The 11094-nt window shown below is 53.9% G+C and overlaps 1 protein-coding gene across 1 annotated transcript; it reads right to left on the reverse strand.

Moving 5' to 3' along the window:
- Nucleotides 1–8086: 8086 nt before the first annotated feature.
- Nucleotides 8087–9778, reverse strand: DL89DRAFT_272562 (general substrate transporter; the record flags this gene model as incomplete). The annotated part of the gene is given in 7 exon segments (XM_040888992.1): nt 8087–8133; nt 8205–8484; nt 8549–8779; nt 8799–9056; nt 9079–9223; nt 9251–9413; nt 9457–9778. The coding sequence occupies 7 exon segments, from the start codon at nt 9611–9613 to the stop codon at nt 8087–8089; spliced, it is 1281 nt and encodes a 426-aa protein (XP_040739218.1). The 5' UTR covers nt 9614–9778.
- Between the last annotated feature and the right edge of the window lie 1316 nt (nt 9779–11094).

Genomic DNA, 11094 nt, shown 5'->3' on the forward strand with positions numbered 1-11094 from the left:
CGGGATTCAACAGTTGCAAAGTGAGGTATGTGCTAGTGAAGATAGACACTGCTTTCCCCTTGGCAGAGATAACAGCTGTCGATATAAACACTGAAAATATTCATTCACAGCTTCATATTTATAGAGATTAGGATACTTGCTGTTAGCCAGGACCCGAATGCATAGCGAAAATTCAATAGGGTGATGCAGTGTTCGCAGCTTTCTCACCTTTTCTCCATCTATTTCCCTCTTTTGTATTTTCATTCCTTAGTGTGTAGATATTAGAGTGCTGATGCGTGTATATTGGGAATACAAATTATAATCAAAACATAAGAAAGGTTGCTGGCTTTCAACTTCTGCAGTTGTGTCTCCAGGCAAGCAAGTGGCGCAAGGGTCTGAAGCTCCGATGGATGGACGGCCTGGTCAGTCGCCACTAAGCAACAGGCAATCCAATGCAAGCTAAGGTAAAACAAGAACAGATAGATGGCCTCTATGTTCATTCCCAAATCGTCGAACTTTGTTGTCCATTCAGCTGTAGTGTACGGGCACGTGAGACTAGCCACGAGGGAACTAGCACACCCCCAGAACGCACAGATAAAAGGCCGTATGCGACGGGGATACAGATTGTTTCCACAGGTTTATTCTTTTACTCAAAATACAAACACGTCACAAGTGACATAGAATCCCCATATCCAAGGCATGTGAGCATTTCGCTGACCACCGATGCCGAGTGAAGTCATCCCTTATTTATATAGCGGGTGTCATATGCTACGCTCGGACCGTGCACGTAGCAGCATCACAGGTGCGCCCGTGTTCATGTGTTCTCTCGGACAAAGAATAAAAGGGACAAGGGAGGAGCGTGACCAGCGGATGTCGGTAGGTTTATATGAGCCGCGTGACCTGGCAATACACAGCCCACCCCCCTTATCCTACGCCGAGAAGTACTGCTTTTTTACTCAAAGGTCTTACATCGTGTGAATTGGCGAGCATAAAGAGGGGCAGGGAGCACGGCCGAAACACGCCCGCTCTCTACTTCTTAGCCAGCAACTCCCCCACTTTAATATCAACGTTCCAAGTTTTATTTTTACCAGCAAGCTGTATTACCTCTATTTATTAATCCTAAACTATGCAGCGACACATGTCCTATTTGCAGAAGCACCGGAGCATCACAAACTCCCGGGTCAACAACTCCCTGGATGACGGACAGTGGAAGGACGTCAACATTCAGGCAGTACTTTACGACCTTCGCGTGAGCGGCTCGCCACACATAAACCTGGAAGTGTGGTCGGCACCAGGTCAAGACCGTCCAACATTTGAGCACGCAGTCAAGCAGAAGTTCCGGCCAACGCACCAAGGCGAGTCCTTTGGTCCCTCGTGGACTACTCATTGGTTCCATGTCACAGTGCAGATCCCAAAGGAGTTTGCCGGCAAACCCGTGCAGTTTCTGTTTGACTCAAACAGCGAAGCCATGATATGGTCCGCTGATGGCGAGCCTCTCCAGGGAATTACTGGTGGCGGAGGCGACGAGCGCCATGTTGACTATTTGCTAACTCGCAAGGCTACCGATAACGAGGGAATTCGCGAGTTCTATGTGGAAATGGCAGCTAATGACCTGTTTGGCAACGGCGACTACCATCAGCATCCGCAGGACCGAGCCATCTACTACAATCTCAGCACAGTCGAGCTCGTAGCGCCCAATCTCGACGCCTGGGCGCTATACCACGATCTTGAAGTTATTGTGGAGATGGCTGGGCGACTACCTCAGGATTCGGCGCGCTCCTGGCAGGCACTCAAAGCAGCCAATACAATGGTCAATGTGTTTGACCACCGCAACATCGACACTATTGCGCCTGCGCGCGAGATTGCCGAGCAGTTCCTTAGCGTAAACGGCGCGCACACCAGGCATCAAGTGTATGCTATCGGCAACTGCCACATCGACACTGCATGGCTATGGCCATTCGCCGAGACCAAACGCAAGAGCGCGCGTAGCTGGGCGACGCAGCTACAGTTGATGGACCAGTACCCCGAGTACAAGTTTGCTGCCAGCCAGGCACAGCAGTTTGAATGGCTAAAGCAGAACTACCCGGGGCTGTTTGCTCGTATCCAGGACAAGGCCAAATCAGGCCAGTTCATTCCTATCGGCGCTACCTGGGTCGAGATGGACTGCAACCTGCCATCAGGAGAGTCGCTAGCGCGCCAGTTCCTTCTGGGGCAGCAGTTCTACCAGGAGCATTTTGACGAAACTTGCAAGGTGTTCTGGCTGCCTGACACGTTTGGGTACTCGTCACAACTGCCCCAGATTGTGCGGCTCTCTGGTGCCAAGTACTTCTTCACGCAGAAGCTCTCGTGGAACAACATCAACAGGTTCCCAAACACCACGTTCCGGTGGATCGGGCTGGATGGTAGTCACGTCCTGACGCATATGGCGCCATCCAACACCTATGGTGCGCAGTGCCGCCCTGGTGAGCTCATCGATAGCGAGCACAACCACAAGGACATTGTGTATACTAACGAAAGCATGCTGCTGTACGGCAACGGCGACGGTGGCGGTGGTCCACTGAAGGCTATGCTGGAGCGTCTTCGTCGTATGGCGGATACTGACGGGCTGCCGCGTGTCAAGAATGCGCATCCAAATGAGTTCTACGAGCATGTTGAGAAGACGGCGACTGAGCTCGTATCATGGAAGGGTGAACTGTACTTTGAGCTGCATCGTGGAACCTATACGTCGCAGTCCAACAACAAGCGCAACAACCGTCAGGCTGAGTTCCTTATGCGCGACGTCGAGCTGCTCAACACTGTGGCCAAAGCCTCATCGTTTGGTCTCTACGACTACCCAATGGAGGCTATTAGGAAACTCTGGAAGCAGGTATGCCTGAACCAGTTCCATGATGTCTTGCCTGGCTCAGCTATTGGCATGGTGTACCGCGACAGCGACAAGATATACAACGAGATTTTCACCATTGGAGATGCCCTGCGCAAGCGTGCAACTGACTTCCTTTACGGCGATGTGGTTGCCAAAGCTCCTGAAGACATGTCTGCCGTTTTGCTTGTAAACACCGCTGCATGGATGCGTACCGATATCATTGCTGTGCCGGAACTGCCGCTGTCACTGCTTTCCAAGGCGGGTGCCAATGTGCAGATTCGCAGGAAGGATGGCACCCCGCTTGTTCTGGCCACCAATGTCTGTGGCAACCGGGCACAGCTTCTTGACCCAGCCCAGACCACCGAATTCCATTCAAGCCCTGTTAAGGTGTACCAGGAAGGCGACGATTTTGTGCTCGAGAACACCATGGTCAAAGTCACCATTGGCCACAATGGCAGAGTCAAGAGCTTTATTGACATCCGTGAAGACCGTGAGCTTGTGCCTGAAGGCGCCCTGGGCAATGTGTTTGAGCTATACGACGACGTGCCGTTATACTGGGACGCGTGGGATATTGAAATTTACAACCTCGAGAAGTACCAGTCGCTGCCAGGCACCGATATCACTATGGTTGACAAGGGCCCTCTGGTAGCTTCGCTGATCGTGCGCGTCCCCATTGGTGACACCAGCGTATTGGTCCAAACGATCACGCTGACAGCCATTTCGCCACGCCTTGAGTTTGACTGCCACATCGACTGGCATGAGAACCGCAAGTGCTTGAAGGTCTCGTTCACCTGGGACATCCACAGCGATGTGGCCACGTACGAGACCCAGTTTGGTGTGGTGCAGCGTCCCACGCACCGCAACACGTCGTGGGATATGGCCAAATTTGAAGTGTGCGGTCATAAGTTTGCCGATCTCTCAGAGTACGGCTACGGGGTGGCTTTGCTCAACGACTGCAAGTACGGATACTCGACACTCGAGAACACCATGACGCTGACGCTCCTGCGCAGCCCCAAGGCACCAGACGAGAACTGCGACATGGGCCCTCACGTCTTCCGCTACGCTGTGTTCCCACATAAGGGCACGTTTGCAGAGTCCGCCGTGGTCAAGGAGGCATATAACTTCAATGTCCCACTACTGCACCTGCCAGCAAATGCCGACAGATTCAGCATGAAGGGTGGAATGGCCGGTGCTGCTCACCCGTACTTTTCGCTCTCCAATGCACCCAATGTGGTCCTGGACACTGTCAAGGCGGCAGAGGACGGCAGTAGCTCGTTTGTGGTGCGCATGTACGAGGCCTATGGCGGCCATGCAAAGGCACTCTTGACGACAGCGCTGCCAGCCATGAAGGCAGAGATTGTCAATATTCTCGAAGGCCATGTCAGTGATCTGGAGTGGCTTCCGTACTCCAAGTCGACAGCCATCAAATTCAAGCCGTTTGAGATTGTCACTGTCAAGTTCTCCATCTAGCTACTCCCGTTACAGTCCCAGAACGCACGCACGTCGCTCGTTCCAAACACTAATATATGCCATTCTTAAATAGCCGGCAGAAGTTGCCAAAACGGTCTCCACCGACCAATCACTGTCAGACGATGGTAACTGATCATTTTAACGGCTCTGTTGATGGGCGGACGACACCTCCATCCCAAGGATTCCCTCTGCCGAATGCAAATCTGGAGCCGCGGAAGTGTTGTCAGAAAAGGTGGTGGGGCTACGAAAATCATCACATACCAAATTGATAGCTCCCAGGAAGGCATGGCCACAGATGAGGCCGATCACCTATCAAATGGCTCGCGCTGGGACGAGACTCAGTCCAACCTCGCCGACGCCCAGGAAAGGCGCGGTTTCTAAAAATGTATTTTTAGGGGAGGCATCAAATCGGTGGTCAAATCTCGATGGGCACGGTAGCCCCACCACCCAAGTTTCTGGGTTTGGTAGCAAGTCGATTAGGCAAGCGAGAGATACAGCGTGGTAGTTGCGTTGCATGTTTCCCAAGTGCCTGCTAGTCCAGCATGTCTGAAACCTGGCTCTTGTTCGTATTAAGATTCTGGCAAGATTGGCTACCGGCAGCTGCTGCGTTTGGTGCAAAGGAGCAGCTTCTCGCCGGCTTGCACTGAGTGGAAAATCAAACACCCGGCTGGGCCGATTACTTACGCAGTGTGCCCGACAGACTGAGGCAGTAGATCGCTGGGCTGCCATAGGACCGCACCTCCGTTGGTGTGAGGCCAATGCGAGGGCATATATGAGGTTGCATTTCCACATACATGCTGCACCGTGAGAGCAGCAATCTTCGCATACCGGTTTGATTGCTGGCGATCAGCCGGCTCTTTCTCTCATTCGCGTCCTCTTAATAAGGGAATGCCTGTCCTTTGTGCAGGTTTATTTCTGGAACCCAGGCTTGGAAATAAACAGAAGATGCCAAAAAGAGCCGGCGGGCCGCTATCGGGACACCGTTTAGGCAGCACCTTTACAAGAGCGCGCAAGGCATGGATGCGCGCCCAATCAATGCACACTGGCCAAGTGTTGACAGAAAATCTCCTCCCCACTACACGCAACGTGAGATACCGATTGCCACTCCTCGCTGCAACATTGGTGCTGCTCTTGTCAGCTGGGCTGGCAAGGAGTGGATTGGAGCATCGGTCTGGCTGCAACTGATACCCGCATCTGCCGCCTTGAATATCACACGGACACGGACTGAGTTTTCATCAAGATGTCTTTCGCCCAACTGCCAAAAAAGGAGGCCGGCCCGGTACTGGGCATCTGAGCAGAAAGAGGAATCCGATATATAAACCTCGCTGGTGACCCGCATTCACGAAGGCGGCATGTTATTTTTTAGTTCCGATTCCTCTATTCACGACCTCATTTTTAATTTCCACCCTCTACATTTTCTCATACCATGAGTGGCAGGGAAAGCCCGATATTTTCAAACTACCATGTCCGGGATGACATCAATTTTGAGTCCTACTTAAAACGCAACACAGACCATTCCGACACAAGCGGGTTTGCTGCGCCGCTCGATGAGGAAAAGGCAAAGCTGAGCTCGTGGGGCCGCAACTCGCTCAGCGATGGCCGGGTCATGTCCACAGTGCCGAGCGAGGACTCGCCCTACAGCATGGTGCGTGCAGCAGTTGCGCCGAAGGACACGCATGTGCCCTCGCTCACGTTCCGGTCGACTTTGATTGGACTGACACTAGCAACGGTCCTTAGTTTTGTCAACCAGCTGCTGTGGTTCAAGACGACGCCCATTATCATTGGCGGGTTCTTCGTGCAGATTATCTCGTTCCCGATGGGCTACATTCTGTCGCGGATACTGCCAACACGGGAGTTCACCACGTTCGGCTACACGTGGACGCTCAACCCAGGCCCGTTCAGCATCAAGGAGCATGCCATCATATCTATTTTCACTGCGTCGGCATCCAATGCTGCTTACGCGATTGACATTGTGGTGGTCGAGAACGTGTGGTATAACCGGGGGATGGGTTTTACGCCGGCGATTCTAATCACCCTGTCATCGATGATGCTAGGCTACAGCTACGCCGGCCTGCTGCGAGAGTTGCTCGTGTATCCGGCAGCCATGATCTGGCCGGTGTCATTGGTCAGTGTGACGCTGTTCCGGTCATTCCACGAAAAAAACGCCATACCTCTACCACACCTCGCGCACAAAGATCTTCTGGATCGTGTTTGCGTGTGCATTTGTGTACCAGTTCTTTCCCGGATTCATCATGCCAGTGCTGACGTTTGTTCCGGTACTATGCTTGGCAGCGCCCAACAATGTGATCGCACATCAGGTCGGCGACTCGTTCCACGGGCTGGGCCGTGCTCAACTTTACCTTTGACTGGACCTCGATATCGACCATCTTTGGCTCCCCGATTGCCATTCCATGGTACCTTGGCTGCAATATGTTTGCAGCCTTTGTCCTTACCATGTGGATCGTTACGCCTGCGGCATACTACAGCAACGTGTGGGGATCTGGCAACCTGCCGATCTACTCGAGCAGCATCTTCCGGGCCAACGGTTCGCTCTACAATACCTCAGAGGTTATGGACGCTGATGGCGCCTTGGATCCGAAAAAGTACGCAGAATATGGCCAAATCCACATGCCGTTCCAGCTAGCGCTAATGTACGGCCTGTCGTTTGTGAGCATCGTCACCCTCGTTGTCTACACAGCGCTGAATCACAGCAAGGATATCTACAACCGCCTTCGGCATTTGAATGTGGGCGACGACGATGTGCATGCACGGCTGATGCGAAGGTACCCAGAGGTTCCCCGGTGGTGGTATGCGATCACACTGATCACAATGCTTGCGTTGGGCATCACTGCATGCGAGGTATATGACATGCTTCCGTGGTACTACATGCTGCTCGCCATTGCCATGTCAATCACCTTCCTTGTGCCTGTGGGCATTGTCCAGGCATTGAGCAACCAGCAGCCGGGCTTGAATGTCATTACAGAGCTGGTGATCGGATTCGCCCTCCCCGGCAATCCACTGGCCAACGTGACATTCAAGCTGTTCGGCTACATCAGCGTTACCCAGGCGCTGGGGCTGGTTGCCGACCAGAAAATCGGCCACTACATGAAGATTCCGCCCCGACACGTATTCATCGCACAGCTCTCTGGCACCATTGTCACGGCCTTTGTGCAGTGCGGCACGGCAATTTGGATCATGGGCTCAGTCAAGGACATTTGGCATGACCAATGCCGCGTGGATGTGCAATAACGCGCGGTTGTTTTACGCTGCATCGATTATCTGGGGCCTGGTCGGCCCGCAGCGGCTGTTTGGCAGCGAGTCCGACTACCACCCGTTGATCTACTTGTTCATTATCGGCGCACTGCTGCCCATACCGGTGTGGTATTTGCAGCAGCGGTACCCGAACAGCTTCTGGCGGTGGGTGAACCTGCCGGTGTTTTTCGCAGGCCTGAATGCCACGCCGCCCGGCGGCCAGCGCGTCAGTCCCGTCGCGTGGTTCCTTGTCTGCTTTGTATTCCAGTTCATCATCCATAGGTACCGGTACGGATTCTGGCAGAGGTACGCATTCGCTATCTCGGCAGCCCTGGACTCGAGCGCGGCATTCGCCCACCGTGGTGATCTACCTGGCGTTCACTTTGTCCAATATCTCAATGCCTGACTACTGGGGCTCAAAGACAAACCTTTGCCCACTGGCAACTGGCGGCGGCGGCTACAAAAACTACCAGGACTTCCACCAGCCGTCGTAATGAGAACACTTTATAAAAAGCACATGTATTATCGGTTTCTTATCGTCAATAAAACGTTTAGCAAATATCCACCAGCTGTATATATCAAAGTACAAGGAGGGCATATCAAGCCTGCTGCTCGCAAGCCATCTTGCCATCGCTCTCACATTGCTCCCGAGTGCGGATAGTGTAGCGGCTGCCAAGGACACAGTGAAGACCAATTGTATGAACAGCGACGACGTCTTCGACTCTATAGCCCTTGGTTTCGGGCAAAAAGAAGAAGCAGAAGACAAAGGCCAGGATATTGAAGCCCATGAAGAAAAAGAATGTATAGTCGCCTAGCGCCTCCTGCATGGGCGGGAAGAACACGCCGATGGCAAAAGTAAAGGCATAATTGACAGCGCCGCCGATAGCCGCCATGGCCGTCATGGCGTACGCTGGCGTCATCTCGGATGCTGTCGCCCAGGGCAGCGGCCCGACACCAAAATTAAAAAGATGGCAACAAAAACACCATGGTGATGACCAGGGCGTTGGTGCCAGTAATGGACCCGACGACCATCAGCAGCGAGAAGAGAGCCATGGTGCCATGCGACAGCAGCATCAGAGTGCGGCGGCCGAAGCGCGCGCACAGGAGCATGCCGGCGAACACCGAAATGGCAGCCACAATGGAAATGACAAGGGAGAGGATCTGGGCGGTGGTTGGGATCTGCGACGGGTCGTCATGGGTTGTGCGGTTGAAGATCTGCGTGGAAAAAAATAACTGCATTGATGCCCGACATTTGCTGAAACAGCATCACGGTGCTGACCACCACCAGCTGGTGCCGCAAGTTATCGGGCGTGCGGCCCATTAGCACATCCAGAACATTGGCCTTGGGTGCCTTCTCTGCCTGGGTCGCCTGCCGCGCAGCATCCGCAATCATATCCTGGAGCTCCAAAGTAATATCAGCGTTCTTGCGCAGCCGTGCCAGCGCACTATGCGCCTGGTCAGTGCGGCCATGCGCCACCAACCATTTGGGCGACTCGACGCAGACAGGAAACAACAGAGTTGTCAGGACGCCAATCACCCGGTGACAGCAAATAAAACGCGCCACAGCGGCGGCCTCGACAGCCCCAGAGACAAGGATTCGCCAGCATAATGCCGATACCCGTGGCTAGCTGAATCGTGCCGCTCAGGATATCGCGCGACCTGGGCGTCGTGATTTCGCTCACATACACCGACACAGTGCCATTGCAGAGCCCAGCGGCAATGCCGACGAATATCCGGCCGATAATGAACTGCGCCAGGGTGGTTGATAGCGACAGTAGTAGGGCGCCGCATACAGATAGTAGAGGAGCCCAGGTGAGCACGAATTTGCGTCCATGCTTGTCGGCCAGGGCTACCGGCGATTGAGCCGATCAGAGCGCCAATGGCGAAGCAACCAACAGCCACGCCCCAGATGGTGGACTCGGTCTGGATGCATGAGGGGAAGGGACCGTTGTAGTGACTGGGACCAGTGACACAGTTGGAGATAACGTCACCGGGGATGTTGATGACGCCGATGTTCCAGCCAAAGTTTACGCTGCCCAGGGCGGCCATTGTGGCGCAAAATACCTGGTATTTGGTTACGCCCAGTGAACGTGAGTCGACGGACATTATGTAGTTACTACTAGTTTGAATGTATGGAGGTTAGTGAGGAATACGGGAATTTGTAGAAAACAACGGGCGACTTCTCTTCCTTGCGCATGCTGGCTTTTATAGGAGAGAATTGGAGGAGGAGGAGGAGAGGAGGGCACACAGGCATGCTGCGGTATCTGCATGTGCTGGCATAATTTCACAGAGCATCCCTCCATCACCATTACTAGAGGTGTAGGTTCTCCGAAATGCAATTTCCATTGGAATGGTTTGTAAGCAGAGGGCAGTGGCCAATAAGAGAGGATCAGAATGGGAGTATATTGCGTGGAGGTATGCTAGTGCCGCACATTGTCAGCCGAGGATAGACGGGAGCCAAATATAGGTTGGCAAAGATACTCCGGCGACAGAACCACTGGACAGGTCTGGCGAGCTTTACAGAGGAGTCGTTTTGCTGGTCTAGTTGCGGGACTGTGTATCAGAGCCATTGGGTTGGGGGAGAGATCATGGGTGGATCACCCGAACGAAAGAGTAGAGATTTACCTTCACAGGATTTCAGCAGAGCAATCAGTCCGAGGCCGTCATTCGGCTTTGGGCGCTTGGGCATTCATTGGGGCCGTTCAGGTTCGAATCCCAGAGGGTTCAGCTAACAAACACCCAGTCGACGATGACAGTACTGCGCTAATACTGTGCCACCAACTTGCAAGCGGGGGCCAGATCTATCCTTCTGGATTGATAACTGCGCTCTGAGTCGACTTTTTGCATTTTAAAACAGTAGCATGGAGTGCACATTTTTAATGCAAGTGGCGATGTGTGTTTCTGGGTAGGGCAGTTGAGGTTCAGTTTATTTTTTCTTGTTGCGCAGGCGGCTGAGCATCTTCATGGGGGTGAGGAAGAAGCTCTCGTTCTTGTCGTCGTTGTCGTCATGATGGGCGTGCGGTGAGGGCAGGTGGTGGTGGCTGGAGGACTGGCGCGCGGTACTGCGCGAGCGGGCGCGAATTGGGGTGTAGAGCACCGGCTGCTTGTTTTCTTCAGGGACAGCGGCGGCAGCAGCGCGCGCGGGCGGCGGACGGGCAACCGCCGCGGTGATTTTGCATTCAGGGTGGAAATAGTGTCGTCCTCGAAATCCGAGTTCTCTGGGTCAACACTCAGCACGGTGCGGTTAGCGCGCAGCCTGCGCTTCTTCTTGCCAGACGGCGGGCGGCTGCTGGGGGTCCGCGGTGACGGTGGGCATGGGACATCGTCGGCCATTGGGACATCATCTGGGGGGATTTCGGATTTGCGCGAGCGCTTGGAGCCCTGGGGGCTGGGCGGTTCGGCGTCGGAGATACTGCCGGCGACCGCTGGATCAATAGGCAGATCGTGGACCTCCTGGCTGGTGAAGGTGACGCTGACGCCACCAGTAGGCTGGGCAACGATAGGGCCGGAGTAGACGACGGAGCGCACCT

This window comes from Linderina pennispora, assembly GCF_002104995.1.
Source record: "Linderina pennispora strain ATCC 12442 chromosome Unknown DL89scaffold_109, whole genome shotgun sequence".
Lineage (NCBI taxonomy): Eukaryota > Fungi > Kickxellomycota > Kickxellomycetes > Kickxellales > Kickxellaceae > Linderina > Linderina pennispora.